Raw genomic sequence first — 21911 nt, 5'->3', positions numbered from 1 at the left:
GGCGGGGTTTTACCGATCACAAAGGTACGTTCGCTTTGTCGTTTTTGTTTCCGACGGGCACTTACAGACGCGTCTCTCGCGTAAATCCTCGCGATAGACGCATACAAATCGCTCGTCGGGGCACGTTTACGTTTCTACCCAATCTCGTTTGTCGTCCGCATGGAAAAACTCGCCGCGCGCGTAATTAATTTATCCCGTTCTGCCTTTCCCCGATGGACGATCGGGTGCCGCGCAAAACCCTGCATCGCAGCCAGCCGCTTTTTTTTTCTTTTCGAAAGAAAATCGCTACAATAGCTACACCACCCACGAGAGTGCCGGGCACCAGCGGTATTATAGCTCGTTTCCCGGTAAAACACGTATTGTCATTCAACGAATTTTACAGCGGCGCGATAAAAAAAATCCGAACGTCCTTCACCGATAACGATAACCCAGCTCTCGCGAAAGCGTCTCTCGTCCCACAATTTCGGATTTTCATCTCTGGATATATCTTTTGAGAATCTGCCGTTATTTTTTTTTTGCACGAGATCTGATTATTTGTAGAGGACATTGCGTGATATCGCGAGGAGGATCGCGGGGAAAAATTTCGGATTAAAAAGTATCGCGCCACCGTCTTTATATTTTATTTTTAGCTATAGTATATATATTTATACATATATTTCTCTTTTATTTTTTTCCTTAGGTCTGCATTTAATTAATCTCTTACGAAGATATACCTATAATTAAGTTCGCAGTTTGCGCAACGTAATCCCTCTCGCGTTTCATCAATAACTGCGATTATACTTCCCGATTTGTTTATTTTTATTCGATCGTTTCTGCGTTTAGTTATACGCTTTACGAAGACACGGAGAGAATCGAGAACAGGCTAGATTAATTGGAATTGATACAGAGTAAGAGAAAGAGAGAGAGAGGTAACAGTAAAACGGTCAAACATACAGAGACACGTAGCCGAATATCTTTTCGCCACTGTTCCGCTCGTATATGTTCGTTATTTTCTTTCTCGTTCTTCGTTCTCTCGCGGAACCTCCCTTTTGTTGTTGCAGTGTTCGCGTATGTGCGCACAACGTTTCGGCCAACGTTTTCGACGTGACGACCTTTTGTTTGTCCCATGTTTCCGTTTCTCTTTCCGCCGCGTTTCATCTTCGATTTTCGCGATTCGACGAGCCCGGCGTGCTTCTGACTTGGGGCTGGGAAAAAATTCCAGATACGTCTACTCGACATAAATATTCAAAATAAAAGAATACTACATTTAATACTTTCGAAATTAAAGTTCCGCATTTACAATACTTTTCTCTCTTTTTCGAATTTTTGCCCGGCCCCGACGCTGTTCGCCACCAGCATTTCACGTTACCCAAATCGATTCTCAATTCCTCGTCAGCTGGTGAATTGTCTCCGAACTCATTGCCGATTCAGGTATTAGCGTTTAATGGCGATCAGTGCGACGACCTCGCAGTGTGACAGTAATAACAACGATGATATTCGCAGCACAATCACGCGGCATTACCACGCCATATACGTTCCTCTCTCGGTTTGCTTAATCCCGCTGCGAAACACGCGTTACAGTGAACGTGCAAGCTGATTGCAAGCTTGTCTCGCCAAATACCGGAACTGAGCATCCTTGGATGCACCGTGACACGTGGATCTAAAAGGATCGCAAGGATCGCGCTTGTCCCGACGAGCCAACAACAGCTTGTCTCCTCGTACGTCGAGCATTCGTCAAAAGATATGCCTCTAATTGAAATATAAAAATGCCCTCGAGGCGGTGCCCGTTCAAGACATTTCTTCAGCCCTCTTCCACGTGATAGTAACACACACGAGATTTTCATATAAATCGCCCGAGTATTCTCTAAAGTCACTAACGACACAGTACGAAAATCAGCAAGCTTGTAACGCTACTTCACGTGAAAATTTGTCTCCACTAACACTAATTAAACTTATATGTCTCAATGACGGATCTAATCGCCTAAATGTTCTTAAATCGGACCTTGCAGTTTCTTACGTATGTTCACTTCGTTCCGGAGTCGTGGAGAGTGAGGAGGATGCGCTCCGTATTTTTCACGCTGACTTCTTCGTCGATTCGTAACTCGACGTCGCGTTTAATCGAGCTGATCCTTGCGACTGGCACGGGATCGCGTGGGCTGCCGACGATCGGAAACGGAACAAATATCCGCGAGGAAGGAACATGTTCGTCCCACGGAAACGTTGCCGGGAGAGGATGGCTTCACAATCGAACGTAACGGGAATAGAAAATAAAAGAGAAAAAAAGAAAGAGAACGAAAGACGAGGGACGAAAATAAAAGTTGGAAAAGGAAAGAGACGGCGAGAAGGGGTCCGGTATTGCAAGAACTGAAATTGTCAGTTTTCGAGAGTGGGAAGCATGTATATCTCTGAGGGGTGTGCTTTGGATAATGGCATTTGGGGGGCACTCTCCTCTTCTTTTAGGCTGTTGACAAAATAGAATGAAAAGCGGTCGTTTAGTTTCAGAGCGCCCATGTAAAAGAAAGAGAAAAAAAAAACAGAAAAAAAGAGATGTTCAAACGCAACAAACGTTCAACATCGACAACGACGTGACGCACGTCGGAAGGCACACACGTCGTTGCCAAAACACTTAGAATTCGGAAACAAGCAATCCCTAAAGAAAGCACAGACAGGAAGTTCGAAGGGATGTACAGAGAGAAGCTACGTAAGAAACGACACTAGCTTGGTGGTGGTGTAACACACTGAGAAATTAAGGTCAGGCTTTTCGCGCGGTGGCATTAATTTCATACTCACGAGGGGAATACTCTTGGACCGTGTCGTGGCACAGATCGAGCTCTCGCATCGATCACCTCGGTGACCCGTTTCCGTTTTGCTGGTGAGATCAATGAATGGTACGTAATCCCCCGCGGCAAGAAATAGTTTTCAAAAACCATCTCTCAGCCGACGACGAATTTCGCTATAACGCTTAACAGGACGCAATTACCCGGAACGATTCCGCGTTTCTCCAAAACTACATTTGCAAGAGCTGTGTAACGGGTGTCCCCAGACGTTTCGCTTGTCTATCAAATCATATTCGATGTAGATCTTTATCCAATTTTGGTTGGTCCAATTAATACAAGATTTGCAGATATACAATAACAAAGAGAATGCAACCGCGGATATTGCTTGTCAACGTTCATCTGTCATAAACTTCGCACGATTACTAATTCAGTCTTGTTTGGTACCGTTCGTTAATCGCCAGCAAATAAGGAACAGGGTCCTTATCACGTAATTATGCAAAATATCGTTGGTGGTCGTAACTAACGAAGACTAAGGGAACGGAAAATCTAAGGTTCTCTGGAAGTAAAATCATTCTAATTGAACAACGTAACGTCCGATCTGCCGTCATAGAAGTTCGGAAATTCTCATTTAAAAGGCAAATCCTGCGAGTACCGCAATCTATCCAGAAGCCAAGTCCTCCAGTTCTAGAATTACTCTCGTTTCTTGCGTCTAGTCGACGAAGATTATCGCGGGGAAAGCTGCGAGAATTAGCGATCGAGACGGCGAGATCGACAAGCGTCACATCTGACACGTGTGCGCGCGGAAGAGAGAGAGTTAACGACGACCAACGATCAACGACTGACCTTTCGGCGGCTGCATCCCCAGCTTTTTCATCCCCTCTCGGACCTCCTCGAGGTCTGTGTCCGAGACCCTCATGGTATCGGATACGAACTCGTGACCTGGCGAATCGGCCAGCGCGCTGTTACTGCTCGCCGTCGTGACGCCGGTGGTGGTAGTCTGGCCAGTGGTCATTTGAACTGTTCGCAAGACAACACTGACGGCTAAACTAGACGGGTTGGGGTGCGCGTATGTACGTGTTCGTGTACATGAGAAGATGCGTGTCATTATGTACATTAGCGCGTGTGTTTATGTATCTAATGCTATAACGCTAAGTCTACTGGAATCTGATTTCGCACGCAAACGATCAGTGATCGTGAACGGGGGTGCCGCGGTTGTTTGCCGAAGCCGATCGCACCCAGTTCCAGGAACGCGGAAGCAGGAGGCACTTTAATCAGTCGAAAACGCGAATGGCAGTTAATCAATTTAAGCGCGAGATATCGAATCGCTAAATTAAATACACGCACGTGCCGAATTTTCACGAAAATAAAACTGCGAGTGATTTCAGGGCCGATACATGTACGACGAAATATATAGCCGATAGAATCGAAATATTATATTTATATTGGCGACGAAAAAGTTATCTTTATCCACGATCTAAATATCGGAGAGAGATTCGGGGACGTTTCTCGACGCTTAAGGATACCGCGAGGTTTTGCCCTAAATTCTGGGGTGCGAAGATATTCGTTCTTTCATCAACTGGGAAATATTTCGGAAATATCCGTATTCTTCGACCGAGTATACTACCGAATCTCCCAGCGTTTTCTTTCGGATAGATTCAATTTCTCGCGATACACTGGAACTGGAGCGAAATCAGGTTTTTCAGAGTTGTCGGTTCGATGGTCGGAGACGGTGCGGTGGAGAGATGGAACGCGAGAGAGAAAAAGAGAGAGAGAAAGAGCAATCCCTATTCACGGAATAATTTTTGCTTTCAGGGATATTTCAACGCATTCGCGCTCGTTTCCCCATGATCGATTTCCCGACTCATCGAGTATTTTCCTTAATCCATTAATTCATTCGCGCCGTTCGCAATTCCATTGTTTGCACAACTAAAGGGTTGATCGCGAGGGGTTGATGACTCCTGCTCTCTTTCTTTCTCTCTGTCTCCCCCCCCCCTCTCTCTCTCTCTCTCTCTCTCTCGTTCTCCGATGCCGTAATCCCGATGTGACACCACGTTTCGTGCAAAAGCCCATATACACGACGGAACGTATTGGTACGGATCGTCGACGATTTGCATATTTTCCATTAAATAAACCGCTTCACCAGGAAATTTAATTCGAATAAAATTCTTTCTTCGCCCCTTCCTTTACTATCTAGTTTATAAACGGTTTTGTTAAAATAAAATTAATTTAAGCATTTATAGTGTTTCATGAAAGAACGTGGAAGTTATCAATAATTAATACCAACGTAATATTTCACGATACGTATTATCTTCACATTGATTTATGAACGATATTATGTATTATATGTGAAGAAATGATTACTAATGAATCATAATACCGTGATACGTCACGTAGTAACAACATTGTAGATCAAAGTATCAAAATATTAGCATAATATCGATTTCTGCGTGAACTTTCGCGTGGATTACGTAAATGCAATACAAGCTACACGCGTCTGAATCGTAGTGCCGTAATCACAGACTCAATCTCAAATTCGATATAATCTCATAAAATATTACAGACGTTAGGCGGCGCCTTCCGTCCGACTGAAGTTCAAGTTACGACTTCGGGATTCCCCCGGATCAATACGTTCCCAGCATCCGGCATGACATTTGCACAGAAAACGCACGCCACTACAGACACACCATCTCAAAAACTCCACACCATGCAAAAAGGTGCACCGTGGGACGCTTGCTCGGAATTGCAAATCAGGCGTAAACGCAGCGCGACGCCCGCGCCGCCGATCTCTCTACCCCCGTCCGCAAGCTGCATCTCTTGCAGCTTGCATCATCCAACCCGGTGGGGCTTATCTCGGCGAGACGTCATGCCGCGAACGTCAAAGGGGAAGCCCCGACCGCTCAGACAGTCGGAATTTTCCGAGTCTCGGCGAACGATATCTCAGATGCAAAATTTGGCCAGTACAAAATCGTACGTTACACTGAAGATTACAATTAACATATAACGATCAATGTCGTTATTGTCTAATTGGACATCTCGAACGCTTTATCAATACTTTAATATTAAAATCACAATGATAAAGGCGTTATTTCTAATTTCGCTCAAAAGTAACTGTGGGTGAGATGCCCCACTTTGACTGTACGTTGCTCGATTAAATATGGCAATCATTCGATCAGACTTCGACTCGTTAATATTCACATATTCTGGCGGCGTGTAGGGCGTCCCCTTCAGTATTACAGAAAGCTGCGTGCTCCGTAATCGATATTAACAGATCAGGAAGCGCGTCGAGCGACGACGCTCTCGAGCAAAACTGGAGAACCTAATCACGTCGCAATGCCAACGTCGGCGTACTACGCAAACCGTTCTACGTAACAGAGAAGAAAAATGAAACAGGAAACAAATTACCTTGAGTATGATCGATGCTATCGGTACTGGCGAGCGTTTGATTGGGGTTGCTTTCCTCTTCCTGTTGGCTGGCCATCGCGTTCAGCTCGTAGCCCTGGCGCAGCAAGGACACCCGGTAGAAGTAGTTGCGCCAGAAGTTCTCCTCGGATATACTGCCGCAGATAGATCGGGTGAGTTTATCAAAATCGATGAAGGGGATTTGACGAAGGGATCAGGATTCGCAGTCACGCTAATTAACGTTGCGCTTCGCGGCGGTATTTCATTCGAAGTCGTGAACCGATTAATCGCCGAGGCGATTAAATCTGTACAATGTACTCATATTGCTGCACGGCACTTTCGCACGGTAATCGCTCTCGCTTATGACCCTTGACATTTATGTACAAAGGTCTCGAGAGAGAAATTTATGTACAAAGGTCGATTTCGAAGCGACGGGATCGACTAATTGTTTAAATCGAGCAATAATGAGGGAGCAAACTGTGCATTAACTTTTTATCGATCTTTTTATTGGCTGCTCGTTATCAACCTACTATAAAATTCTTTTTCTGACTCCTCTTTACTTCGTTTTACTGAATTGAACGAAATTACGAGAACAATAAAATGCATTACTTTCATCGAATTTTATTTAATCAACCTTTTCATACTTCATATAAAATTAACTGAAAATAATTCGGTATACTTTGAGCAAACAAGTTAGCAAGTCAATTAATCCAATCCAATCATATTTTCATAATTTAAATCTTATAACTTTCATTTGTCGACAATTTAATAACCAACATAAACGTTATTTAATTTTTTACTACACATCATTGTGCGATTATAATGCGATTTTGTGAGCGCGATTATTTTTATAATAAAACACAAATCAGAAAAATTAATTTTATATGTCACATATTTCATATCCAAGATTATAACATAAATGCTTTATGATCATTTTAGCTTTAATTAATAAAATTATTTAAAATAATAAAATAGCAAAATTTAATTGGAAAGCGTAGAATTATTATTTTCGTGATATCAAATAAATGGAACAGAAGAGCGACGTTATGGATCGTTATGATAGGGGATATTTTAATCTACTTACACTTTCGGGACAAGCTCGAACCTCATAGCTTCAAGATTCGGATCCAGGGCAAGGGTGGCCTGTGCCATTGGCTGAACGGCTTCGAAATCCCAAGCGAATTCTACGCCTGGTGGTGGTGCTCTCACGAAATTACGTCGATCCTGAAATTCATGAGGAGGTAGGATCCTCGTTTAATCCGGCCGGATCGACTAAAGCCATACGCCAAATTCGTGACGCTAATCTTTTGTAATGATGCGTAAATAAATAGCAAAGGGCCCTTAAGCATGAATAAACGGCAGAAGCCGTTCTTTTTCTAAAGTTGGAAATATTTTCTCTAATTAATTGTCATGAGCAGTTCTGAGTTATGGAAGACTGATTTAAAACATTTCAAAAAAAAATATTATAACATACTTTCCGTTAGAAAAGAAAGTATTACGTGTTTATTGTAATCATAGGATAAGTTAATAATTTTACATATGTCACTTTCATACATTAATCACGCAACACTGAACGTGTTAAAGAAATAACTTTCCGAAAAGTTCTTTAAATTATAAAACTTCTAAAACTTTTTATTTAAGACATTTTTGTGGTTAAGATCTATATTTATTTTTAAACGTCAATTCTAGGAGCTTAAAAATTAATAGAAACAACCAAGGATATAGTATCGTATAAAATTTTCATTGCATGCGGCATAAGACTATTTTTGCTAACGGTATTCGGGCGGCAGTTTTAGAGATTTTATCAGGAAACGTGATGAAACTAAAATAACGATGATAAATAAAATGAAAATACGAAACGAAAATACGAGAAAAAGTCCGGTGACATACGTGGCTTTTGTATGGTATAATAGTTAATATATGCAAATTCTATCACAGAGCAGTACCTTTGTGACATACAGTTAGTAAATTCGTCTTACAGCGAAAATCCTTTGGGCGACAAAATTTAATAACGACATGAAATGCGTTCATCATACGTCACACGGTATTTCAAATAGAGATGCTTAAATTTAATATGGATAATTTTATGCATTTAATACAGTTGCACTACATAAATAACACATAAATAGCGAGTAAATTTGTTTCATTAGGACCAATCACGTAAATACCGTACATATAAAACTTGGAAAATTTATATTAGCGAAAACGCGCGTGCAACTGTCAACCGCAATAAAATTTGAACTTCAACAATAAAATAAAGGAGTTTTACATTCTCTGTGTAAAGCACTAATTGACGAATAAGATAACAAACGTTCACGCTCCGTCTTTTTATTCAGAAAAATTAGCTTCTACACTTCGTAACCGAATAAAGACAATCTACGTAAAACAAAGAGACTCGAAACTGGTTGTGTGGCATTTCGATTTACGCTATTTCGAAATAAGAAAAAAGAATATTTATATAGAAATCTTAAAAGGTCAAGTCTTTTGAGAAATAAACCTCTTTTTGTGATTTGTCTCACAGCGGAAAAAGAGACAAATACTGACGTCTGCTTTGATTACGTGTGACAAAGGTATGATCGGTGACGATGTCGAGCCATGGAAAATTTGTTAAAAATCTCAAAATGTTTCTAGGAAAGTCTCTACGGAAAGAGAAAGTAAAAAAGAAAAATAATTACGGTCGAGAGGGACAGGCACTCTTCACGCAACGCGTCCTCATTCGGCGCGCCGACCCACGGTGCAACAGCCTCGCCCTTCTCGCCTGCCTGCTTGCTGGCGATGAAAGCCTCCTGTTCCTTGTTGAGTTCAGCGATCAGCCTCTGAAATACAGAATTAATTTTCATGTCAGTAACAGTTACGTATCGCAGCAGGGGAACTGCCTTCGGACAAAAGCGCGAACGCGCGTTTCAAAACCGATTCTGGGTTATTAACGCGAGAGAGCTTATGCTAACCGACGGCGGAAATAACGTCGGGTTTGCGATAGGTTTCATCTCACTTAATTTCACGGGAGCTCGTTACCGCACGGATGACACTCTACGATTTGCCGCCGTCAATTCGTTCTCGTTTGCAGGGTATTAGCGCCGGGAATACGTGGACATTTAACGTGTGTTCCTGCAACGAATTGCAGGGATATATGAATTCACATGGCTGGCGCGATGATCATACATGCCATTTTCTCTTTTTTCAAAAAAAGGTGGATTTCCGAGAGTACTTCACTTAAAATTCATGAAGTGTTTTGATTTATAGCACCTTTTATAATGCTATAGTCGCTATAGAATAAAATTTAGAATTTTGTATTATATCCAAATAATTGTACGTATACTTTATATAATAATAATACATACATAATTATATAAAAAATATGCATATTATATAAACTTGATTATTTTACACTTTTTTATTCAGAATTTATAAGAAAGTGCAAAATTCAGACTTCTATCTTCTACGCAAAAATAATTATTTACATTCAAAAGCCATGTATGGCACTGCTACGTTTCTGAACTTGGAGCGAGCAAAAATTGAAACATATGAGTCGATTGAATAAAGGGTACATACAGGGAGGCGTAGTCAGCAGAAGTACAAAGGACAAAGCGTACTGCTTAATGCAGCACAAATCTCGTCAGTTTCTTGCCACTGCGATCGAGCGAGGATCAATGAGATCGTACAATTCCTCGGAGCGAGACGCTTACCATACAGCCACGACGTTTCATGCTATATGGAAATCCCGGATGAAAATCGATAGCTCAATTTTATCCTTTGACCGTGTTCCTATCATTAAACGTGACAAAACTTTCTTCTCGAGACGGCAACTTTCCGTCGCGGATAGGCGCCCTCTTATATGCTGCTGACTATGTTTTATTGATCCTTAAGGACACATACATCGACGTGGAGCGGAAATTTCTGTCGTCTCGAGATGAAGCATTATTGATAAATGTTGCAAACGGGTTGACGAGGCATAAATGGTGAAAAATGAGCATTCCATAGATCAGTATTTCGATGAGTATTTCGACAATCCAATTAAACTCGCTTTTACGAGAGCGAGCTTTTTAAACTATCCAATTCCGATTATTTTCCGTTTGCGGTAGTCGAGAGGTGTGATTAATGAGGGTCGGTTGTATTTATACGGTTGCAAGTATCTATAAATCTTTTCTCACGCACTCGTGCGAATTAAATACGTTTTTCACAGAAATCGTATAAAATTGCAGATATATAAAAATTTTCTATACTTCATATAAAAATTAAGCTTTTTCGTTTTACGAAGCGATTTGCGGATTTTTTTTCCAAGTAAATAATTGCGCTTGGAGTAGACTTAACTTATTTTTAAGCGGAATTACTGAATGCTAAATTACTCAGTTAGCTTCTTAACGATTAAAATTCTTGTTTACCTCGCAATCCGCGGTAGCGCGAATCGGGTTATCGATTTCTCATTTCCGACATGTTTGTACGCTCGAGAAAATTAAGTCCGTCAATTTAACATAATTTCTGACTGTCTTAAAAATGTAATATTTATAAATTATTCAGGGTAACACGAATACGGAGGCAGATATAATAGGGAGCAGAATAAAATTATATCGAGTCGACAGACTCGACTTATTTTCCGATTTTCCGGCGTCGAGACCGCCACTATTTCATTTATAATTGATGCTCACCTGCGTCCAGTTTTTGCAATGAATAGTCACGCGAATTTCCGGTTTGCTAAAGTGTCACACTAATGTTCCCGAATATTATTTTTCCTCGTGACAGCCACGCTGTTTAGTCGATACGCGGATTCCGACCGCGTACCATTGCGATGGCAATCGCCGAATAAATTTATAAACGTCGCTACCTTATACATAAAATGGCTGCGTGATCCCCAGCAGCTGAGCGATTCTCGGCGAAATGACTGCCGATGCGTGTTCCCACTTGTCGTAAGCGGGATATTGACTTTGTCGTCGATAAATCGACTTGTGCAATCGGCGCATGACAGTAACAAAATATCAGCACAATCTTGGGACCTGAACAAGAAATGTCGTTGTGAGAACGGGGAAAGGAAGGAAATGTCATACGCTCTCTCAGGATATACAGACACTCGTCTATGTATCTTCGGAGTGTGGTATTGATGTTGTAATCTTGGTAATATCGATAGACTGACAAAATATGAAACGTTTTGGAAAAGTTAATGGTAAAAAGAAAACATTAAAATAAAATAATAAAAATATATACAATGTTTAAGAGCTAGAGAATAGTAAAAGCTGTAAAATTTTTAGCTAATTTAATTCAAGATTGAAATTGACTTTTAAAAACATATGTTAATATTGAAAAAGAAATTATTATAATGCAAGATATGAACATCGTTCGCGGGCGTTTTTAAAGTCAATTTTAAAAGATCATGATCGATATATCAAGATCTGGAATCAAATCTTATGTCTCTGCTTATTTTAGAAACAAAATTTAATGCGCTAATTCGTTACACCAAATGTTATTTACAAATACTCTAATGTGTTAAACATCGATGCTGTACTTCTTATGAAATTACTTTCGCGCATCTCCGCAAATATATTTGTATGAAGGTAGCATCTCTCAATCAAAGTGTGTCGATATATCGCTTCTCTCACGGTAGATTGAATTTATCCGCGATAAGCGGAACATTAAAAAAGCCGAGCGAAGGGTAAAAGGATACACCACGTCGAATCGATTTCTTAGCGATTACAAACGAGCACGACGATTAATCGCTTCCCGACCGATTCTTTTCTGGGATCTATTTTACCGCCTACTAGATATTGTATTTTCGCGCCTTAATGTGCCGTCGCAAATTTCATTTATGGCGTCACGTTAACGTACACGGAAGATCACCGAAAACGTATCAGCTATTGTATTGAAACTAACAAGAACTATTCGTCTTTAACCAATCCCATAAATCGATCTCGCAAGAACCTTGAGAGAAGAATAATTTACAACACAATATGCACCGACATTCGATCTGCCGTTCGGAACGGTGCTGAAAATTTGCGTGCGGGTGTGTTTGAATCAGAATAAATATTAAATCAGATTGCTTCAACACCGAGACTCTCTTTTCCTCGAGATTATGCAGCTTTCAAGAAATAATTAATTCTTAAAATAACTAATACAATACCGTTGTCGATAATAATGTTGCGGTCTTTCAAACGCTCTTTTTTATCGAAAAATTCACAGTTTTATTATAGAAACGTTTCTTTCGTCGTTGTATAATTATATGATATAACCGTGTAGCTTTTAATAACTCATCTTCTCTCCGATAACTCATCTACGCTTCCGATTGTGAGAAAGTTGCGTAATTGCAATCTTAAATCATCTAGTTTCTTTCTATTAATTACTCGACTATATTTTTTAAATAATATTCCGGTTATTATTGTTCTCTCTCTCTCGAGAGAGAAAAGACGCCTACAATATCGCGAGTTTTATTTTCATAAAGGAGTAGTTAACGGCTTTTTTTATTATGTATAATATCAGGTCCTGCAATCTTATTTTAATTTCAAGTTTTTTCCATCAAATGCAGCAGAAATTTCCATTCGCTTTCCGATCGATCCACGACGGAAGCAGAAATAACTGATTATCTCCAGCGTCGCTATGAAAAGTCCTCGCTCGTGACGCTCGAATTTCTCTTTGATGATCTGACGCCTGACGCTTATAGAAATCCATTACCGCATCCATTGAGCAAAAGGACAGCCTTAAAATAATTTTAATCGTGATATGGCCGCGATCGACATATGCAAAAAATACTGTGTAGAGCAAAAAAAAATTGGTATTGCAGTCACGCGTTACAGAAAACGTGGCTCGAATAATGGGTCGCGAGCGTTGGCAAATTCCTGCGCCAAGGAAGAACTACTTTGCGAAGAGATGAAGCAGCCGAGGATGTCAAGGAAGCAAGATGCCAAAGAGATAGACAAAAAGAGCATCGAATGTCAAACGATCCTAATCTACAGAGGCCGAGAGCAAAGTAAAAACTGCGAGATGCAGTTGATATAGAAGTCAGTTTCGGATTCAATGATATTCGATATTGGCGAATACGTATCGAATAAACGTAAAAGAGAAATGTTCCTTAATTTATTTATTAATTTATTTATTATTGTAATTTCAATATTTATTACAACTATAACATATATTTAAATTTATTAAATTTTATAAATGAATCATGAATTTATAAGTAGGTATTACATATTATAAAAAAATGATAAAAACTGGATATTTAACGAGGTAAATGTTGAATTTAATATCATATATGAAGTCTTTCCGAGCTATCCAAATACAATACACCGCAAGGTTTTAATCAAATATCCAATATGCATTACAACGTGCCTATTACCATAAGGTTCGTAATTTAATTATTACATGTACCGTAATAAGTATTTACATTATTTATTGCATCGGGAAGAATTACGTCACACGAAAAATTGATTACGCACGTTGTCGAGCACCGTTTATCAAGGGAACGGAATACAAGAGGGCATATTTTAACCACGAAGAGCTTTCGCCGCAATTCTTTTCCCATCGGCCATAAGAAGTCGATTGCGTTATTGCGTACTCATTGCTGATTAGGTCGTCGCAATATCGACGAAACGATGCACTCGCGCAATGAGCCATCGAAAAGTTTTGCCTGGACTCGTCGACGCTCTCGGACATCTCGTCTTCTCGACGTACTCGTATATATTTGTCTCCGAGTATCGATCGAAACGTCGATAGTTGACAAACGTACACGATTACGAGCTGGAAAAGCTGCTCGTAAAAAGAACGACTTGACCTGACAAAAAAAAAGGGACTTTCATCAAGACAGTTCGCACGTTTTCAGTTTTTTCTCGTCTCTTTTTCTCAGGTCGAGATGAGGTTCAGCGTCTCAGGAACGCTATCGTATGAAATAATAATAAATTCGTATAGAAGAAAGAAGGTCAAAGTAGGAGAAACCTGAGAGTGTTTATAGAAATAAACGACTTTTCTTTGGTGTTGCTTACGTATTAACGACGTGGTGATATCCGGGAAAAATATGCTGCAACATGACTCAGCACGACGGAGCTGATAAAATCAACAAAGAAGCGATATTCGAAGTTAATTCTAAGCATAGAGTGCAGGGATCCGAACGTGATAATTGTATTTCACTAAAGTAATAATCTTACAAGAATTTTGCACACTAATAAGCGCGCTATCGTTAGAATAAAATATATATTTCAATATTTTGCGAGTAATATGTCGACAGCAATATTTTTTGTAGCACAAATAATCGCGCGGAAAAACACTCTAATATATCAACCCCCTTGTTTATTTCCTATTTTAATCCTGTGAAACGTTGGTGCTCGAGGCAAAGAATTATCGGCACGATGCAAGTTGTCGAAAGCACTTAGAAGGATCGGGGAACAATAGTTCGAGGTAGGGTACCAACTTGATGGCAACTCTAACATCGTAAAGTCCACGTCATAACGGGATTATCGCGAACCAGACATGGAAAGACCTGGGATGGAGGTGATTATTGTTAATTGTAATTGCGACCCAGCGTATATAAGATAGCATAAAAGTCCAAGGATATCGTTGGCATTGCTCATTCAAGAATCTGATGGGCGATAATTCAGAATCATCATTCTGACATCCCCCGAATTCCACTATAGGAAATAACGACCACATTTCGCATAAAAAATATTTTCACTTTTATCTCTTGGAAATATGGAAGAAATTTTAATTTAGATTTGTATAAAAATTATTTTTACTAAAAATTACTTCACAAAATATTTGTTAAGTATCCGTTATATGTGCAATATATTGTCGCTGTCATGAAAATAATTGAAAATTATTTTAGAAGAAAATAAGGTGCCTCAAACAGTGCGTAATCACGATAGATAGTACAGCATTAATGAAAAATACTCGTAAAATAAAGACAAAGGAAGATTGAAACGATGTTCCGAGAGCGTCTTTCAAGTGAAAATGAAGTCACATTGTTCATTAGAAAATTTCAATTTTCTTCAAGGGCTAGCCGGCTCTGTTAATCAATATTTTTAAACGAGTTTTAAAAGCTGCGCGAACTATGGAAAAGTATGGCAATTTGTTGATTTACAGCTTCGCGAAAATCTCTTTATGTTACCGGTATTGATTTTCCCCCAAGGGCGCATTTTTGCCCGAGAAGAAATGGCGCTTGCTAAGAATATCTCTCGAATATAGAGGAAGTTGAAGCACCGCAAAATCCGCCAATGAAAAATTAGATAGGAAGCAAATTTATCGATCCATGAATGTGATCTTCGTTGATTTAAGGAAACGTTCATCAATAACCCTTCATCGCCAAAAAGATTTGACTTTGTAATGTCAATGGTTTCAAGATCTCGACTGGAACTCCGTGAATATAACTCGTTCACTAATATCATTGGTTTTAGCAGCAAAAAAATTACACACCTTTTCTCGACTCTTTCTATTTTTGCGTTACGAAGCACGTTCAACTATAAAAATGTCAAATGCAAATGCAAATAAAGAGCGAGGAATAGCAAGGATAACGTTTGTCTTTTCTTGAGAAAATAAAGTCAAGCTATTTTGACTCATGTCATACTTAACTAATTTAAATGCCGACTAATTTTATCAATATTAGATTATTCGAGGTGAGACGGAAATTCGATACGGTTTACGATAAATGCCGATCGCTTTAACGTAAAACTGCGATAAGTTGATTTAAAGGAAATCGACGACGTTGCTGATAACTTGAAGCGACAATTATCGAAAAGTTCTTAATCTTCAGAGATTTGTTTTTCTGTTATTTATAAAATACAAAAATAGTGTGTCTAGACATTACTGAAATAAAATGAATAACATCTATTGTACCTATATAATATGTGATTATTATTAAAATTTAAATAATCACACGTTATTATTTTAATTTATTGTTATTTTATGTTGTATATTATTATTTTTCATTATTTATATATTATTATGCGATTCTTAAATAATAATTTGAGGTTTACTAAACAGTTTCAGACCATGCCATAACGCCGGAAAAATCTACCGCAAAAAATATGTAAGCCCCAAAACTTAGGCAAAATTTACGTTACACACGTTTTGGTTGCGATGACTACAATAACCAGACGGTCAAATATTCGTTGGAAATATTTCGGTTATAAAAAGTTAAATGAAATAGCGAAGGTTGAACTGAGGATATGCGAGGGTAGACTCGAAATTTCGGGTAGTCCTGAATAGAGCCCTAAGCTTCGAATAAAGACGCATGAGAAAAAGGAAGCTATTGATCGCGTACTGAGTGCCAAAGAAACGACAGTATCTCGTCCCCAATGTAATATTCTGCCAGAAAGATTCCATTTGCGATTTCCTGCCAAAGAACACGCCGGTTAGCGTCCCTTCGCTCGAGTACCATTTCTCTTTTCCAGCCTCTGCACGCATTTTCTCTTTTTCTTCCCACCTCTTTCATCAAACGGCTGTAACCTGTATATGATTCACAAAGAATCTCTCATTTACGAATAATTTTCTTATCATTCTGGCAATAATAATCTCGCTTACTCGAACAAACTATCTGATTCTGAATAATTGGACGAGAATAAATGGCGCTGACACTCCTGGCTGACGATACAACTGCAGCGATTCTATTTTGATTAGATTACATAATAAATCACCGCTGTGGGATTACTTCAACTCGATTGCTTCCCGCGAGAAACACAGAAAGTTACTTAACGAGCATCGATTGTGACAATGAAAGCCGTACGCATTTATGACACGTGCATGGCTGCTGCTATTGCAGACTTATTCATTTTTTTGCTCTTAATTGAATATACGAACTCAGCGATTTGCATGTTCAGAAGCGAGCAATAAGCGTTCCATCTCGTGATATTACATCGACGGAATGAATTGCTCGAGGCGTAGCCTTTGGTAATAAATTGTTCGAAGATTGAAAAATTACTTATAGCTCATATGCCATATAAAGGATATCGCTCGAAAATGTTACGGAAGAAATTTAATAAAAATTTGAATATCTAAAAAGATACTTAAATTGCGTTCAATAGACAGGCGGCTCAAATTCATTATCAAGAATAGAATAGACTATGTGGCAATATAAAAATAATTCCGTTAAAAATATATTTATAAGATTTCTTTTGACACAAGACATAATTGAATCATGCGACATATAATGTATTTCCTATCTTTTGCGCAATTTTGCTCCTTTCGCAGTTAATTTAGTTAAGGCGATACGCTGACGAATTACGGTCAAGTAGTGCTGGTAGCAAGGCACCACGGACGGCGCTAACTAAATGTTGCTTCAAAGTTCGCTCTTCGGCGAAATCCGCGGCATTGATTAGAGAGAGATTGTACCCGCTCGTTATTCACGTAAAAGCTCGGGATTAATCGCGATTCAGGAGATTGTGCGGATCTACTTGCCACCAACGAAGCTCACCGCGGCGGATGTTTATCTACCGTCGAGATAACTCGCGTACAAGTTAAAACTCTATAAACACGCGCTACAACATGATACGCCGGCTGTTCAACGACGTAACACTGCTCGGATGTTCACTCGCTGCGAGCGGTAAAGAGGTAAAAGTCTACCCTTGGGGCGTAGACTCGCGCGTGCGAAACTTCGTAGTTCGTTCATTACCGGGAACCAAGGCTAGTGGTATATAGTCGCGAACGTCTACCGGAAAATTTCACTTCGTGGAAAACTTGGCGATCATTAATTCAGCCGAGTCCATAGTGCATTAATTCAACTATCAACCCGTGCCCAGAAATAGATAGTCACGATGCAACAATATCGTGATCATAAACGTACATAATTTGTAACACCAATGAGTAGGGGCCATAGGAAGTAGAAAAAGCGTAAGTGTAGTAAGACTTTAGCAGTAAACGACTAGCTGTGAATCATTAAAAATGTAAGGGTGTTATTTTAAAACCCTCGGCTTACTGTTATGTCAACCTTACTACTGTTTTTTATGTGCCGTGCCTTTAAAGACTAACATTAAGTAAAAATAGGCAGAAAGTATTTAAATAGGATTAGAGAGAAAAAGGACTAAGTACGTTTAACAACAGTAAACACATAAATCCACAACACAAGACGAGGTAACAATATTGCTATTAAAAGGCCTATCGAAACGAAAAACATGACGCAGAAAATTATGAAGCAGTGAAGTGCTATACGAGCATGTCCGCTTGTCTATCTAAATCTATTTGTCTATCGTGTACCTTTCGATAAAATGCGACTTTTTTTCGCAATACAAGCCATAAATTTATCTGAGAAATGATGCGAGATATCTCATTTCGAGAACGTCACGACGTGACATCATTTATACGCAAGATATATGATTTGGTTACAGTAACTTCACGATAACTGTAACTCGGACAATAGGATTTGATAGTGCGACAGTAGAGCTCAAGTCTCCATGTCTTCACGCACAACGGTATATACGGTTACACTACGAGTACACTACGAGAGGATTATCTAGAAGTGAAGAGGCAAATGTGGGTCGGCAGTGGTGGCAGAGGAATTGCTCCTCCCAGAAGTAAGTGCTAAATGACTACGGTCTGGCAAGTAGTATAAGTATAAAGTAGGTCAGACAACATTCGCCGCGCTCGCGTAAACAGTAGGTAGATTAAAATGTTATCTTTTTAATTCAACAGCCGACGCGGTCTGAAAAATATTTGTGAAAAAGATAGCAGTACACACTTACATAGTAATACACGCTTATGCGTATTCGCACGAAATCATAAAGGGAAATAAATTGTGTAACTTCTGGTATTAAGGTCGTATGCGAGTCATCTATTGAAATATTTCCCTCTTAACGTATTGCATTACATTTGTACAGAAGCGTACCTTCCAGTAACTTTAATAGGGGGGCATTGGAAAGTATATTCCCACTTGACACGTTTCACCAACTTCTTTTCCGCTCACAAAACTCTTCAATCCGCGCCATGTCGACGTAATCCGAGCAACTTTGAGAAAAATATTAAAAAGCTCTGAAGCAGTTTTTCTTTTCCGGGATCTTTGATATATAGAACCTCATTTATAACGTCTTGTGTATCATCGCGTCCCGATATAAAATCTGGCGTGTTCAATTTTCTCGCGATTTTCCCAAAGTTTCTCGGAAAGTTTGACGAAAGTCAGTTCAATCTATTTCCTTTACATAAAAAATGTAAAGGAAAATAATATGTCATGTGCGTTTTTCTTTCTCTGACAAAAATAATTAAAAAATAAATATAAAAGTGACATGAAAAATAAATAAAATCATAAAAGATCAAGTATTATGTTAAATATCAAATAACTATGATTTTAGTAGCGAGCAGCACAGATCACGTCGAAAGCAAAATTTGGAGTTTAATTAATTCTGCGAAGGCAAAGGCAAAAAGGACTGAAAAATTTATGATCAGATGACCGACAAATATTATGCAGGAGGTTGAATTTTTTCCTAAATAACTGAACGGCACGATTCGCACTTTGCGATCGTTCTAAATCACAACATCACGATATACATCAGTAAATAAAAACTTAACGTCATTAATAAAAGTAATAATTTATAGTCTCGAAACCTTCGAGCAGCATTTTTGCCGGACTACGTCGTCGATTGCGCTGCTATTAAAAAATTCATTAAGATACCGAGTAAGATCATGACGCGTTTCTTTTCCTCCAACGACTTGTCGCTTACGAGAAAGGAGAAGAAAGGAGACACAATGGTGGTCTATAAACCGGAAGACCGACTCGGGAAGGAAGTAACTGCGATGAATAAAAGAAGGACACCCCATAGTGCACGTTGCGACTGTTCCGTGACACGATAAAACGCTTTCGCAACCTTGAGACGCGAGAGATTCCATTACAGGAAGCCGCGCATTTCCACGGAAATGCCTTTGACAGCGAGCTTCAATCGAATACTTGCAAAAGTGCCGGTACATAAATGACGCTGAAAAGAAATTTCTTCTCCAGGTGATATAAACACTCTGAGATCACCCGGTACGTGCTCGTTCCACGTAAACTTGACACATGATGCGCGCTGAAATTTATTGTTCGTGCCAAATCGATGCGGACAAAACTTATACCAGTTAATTAATATCAGTTAATTTATCAATGTGCGGCATCGACGCATCGATTACTCCGACGATTAAATTTTTCGACAGAGATTACGCTGATTAGGTGTAACTGAATTTCGTAATACATCCTGCAAAGATATCGTGAACAAAGATATCGTGAACAACACAGGGAGACACCGAGGACCACGCATGCGAATATGTTGTCACATATTACGAAATTCAATTACATCCAATCGATTAAAACGAAGTAAATGCTTATCGCGCCAACGATTCTCGTTAAGCATTTCGGCGTCGCGCTCAATTTCGGATCCCGGCGACGGAAATGCACGAGCATCGTGGTAGGCGAGAATAAACTCTTGTGCGCGGTGATCCAATCAATACCAACGCCAGTTAAATTACAACCCGGCAATGGAACTCGAAATCCGGCAGAAAAATCCATTTTCTTTGTTCCTAAAAATATGGCCCATTTCTCACTGAACTAAAATTAGTGTCGCCATTCTTATCTTTCTGGTAAAGTCGTTCCAATGATCTATAACTATTAGAAATTACAAATTGTATCAGAACAAAGGGAGCTTCGGTACCAGTTAGTATCGAGAGCAATAATTAACGGGTAACACGAATTATTAATCAGCAGGAATTCGCGCCATCCAAGATGTATGGCTAATCGAGTTTGTAAGTAGTAATAAATTAGTACTTTATTAAATATCGTCTCTGCCGCCCACGAAATATTTGCTGCATCATTCCTACTCGGCGTTGGTAAATTTATTGCGTGCGGCAAATGTGTCTCCTTGAGCTCGTTTCACCAGCTCGCCCCGGCGCGTGGTGAACTCATTGTCCGCGCGACTGAATAGACCTCTCGAAGGAGAAATTGCAACGATAATTAATGGTATATCGACGATCCATTAAGTACAACCAAAACTCGATTAGCTCTTCTACGAACCAGACGAAACTTCCATACACACGGCCCGGCGAGTTGCGCAAGCTTTCTCACTTGTTTGCTCCCTTAGTTTGTTCCCTTGTATTACGCTGTTGCCTGTTACGTACGAGCGAATTGCTGCGCGCACCTTATCTTTTTCTCAATACTTTCTCGTATATCACGGTTGAAAGAATAATGATATAACACAGAGAGCGCCGTGTATGTAAAATTCAAATAACAAACGCCAGTAAAATAACATACTGCCACGATAGCTTACGCTGCGCATTGAGCAAAACACCTCGTATAAAGTAAACGTTGATATACGTTGTTAAATTTACAAGGAAATTTGAACACGGAAACATAAACAGTCATAAAAAATTTAAAGTACAAAATGTGAGAAACAAATTTATATTGTTATAAGTGTATGTACATATAAAATAGGTAAACTATTTGTATCACAAAAATGCTGGTGACTCTAAATAAGATGCGAATACAAATAATTAATAAGAAATTTTCAAAGATCAAATTATAGCTACTTATAGAAGACCTAATTATAGATACTTCTAAAACAAACGCGATTTATATGATATACTGCAGATATCTGCAGCTCTAAATGAGTTTTCGGAATAAAAACAGCGACACTATTGGCGACTCGTTAGTCACACGGGACAGAACTTTGTTATTCGTTCGATCCAGCGCAACTTTCGACTCCGTACATGATTGTTCATTCAACTTCCAGAAACGGTTCACAGGGTTGTATATAACGATATTGTACCGAAGCGCTATTGGGTCATCATGTTTCCACAATGTCACAGTTTCGTGGAAGACCGTAACTATAGTTATAG

The 21911-nt window shown here is 39.3% G+C and overlaps 1 protein-coding gene across 4 annotated transcripts in view; it reads right to left on the bottom strand.

Annotated features, from left to right (window-relative positions):
* Nucleotides 1-21911, bottom strand: part of Sap47 (Synapse-associated protein 47kD) — a 67435-nt gene that overhangs the window by 5017 nt on the left and 40507 nt on the right. For 2 of the 4 annotated variants that reach the window (XM_071706712.1, XM_071706713.1), the window contains exons 5-8: nucleotides 8831-8971; nucleotides 7240-7379; nucleotides 6159-6310; nucleotides 3600-3773 (exon numbers count right to left, since the gene is read on the bottom strand). In XM_071706712.1, the coding sequence (XP_071562813.1) occupies nucleotides 3600-3773; nucleotides 6159-6310; nucleotides 7240-7379; nucleotides 8831-8971 (607 nt within the window). Of the gene's footprint in view, nucleotides 1-596; nucleotides 2441-3599; nucleotides 3774-6158; nucleotides 6311-7239; nucleotides 7380-8830; nucleotides 8972-21911 lie in introns of those variants that run through there. The other 2 variants (XM_071706715.1, XM_071706714.1) reach the window with 2 other exon arrangements.

Source organism: Temnothorax nylanderi, unplaced genomic scaffold (genome assembly GCF_030848795.1).
Source record: "Temnothorax nylanderi isolate EJ_2023f unplaced genomic scaffold, tnyl_v1.0 TNYL_tig0053_pilon, whole genome shotgun sequence".
In the NCBI taxonomy this organism is placed as follows: Eukaryota; Metazoa; Arthropoda; class Insecta; order Hymenoptera; family Formicidae; genus Temnothorax; species Temnothorax nylanderi.
This window is presented reverse-complemented; position numbering and strand designations above follow the sequence as displayed.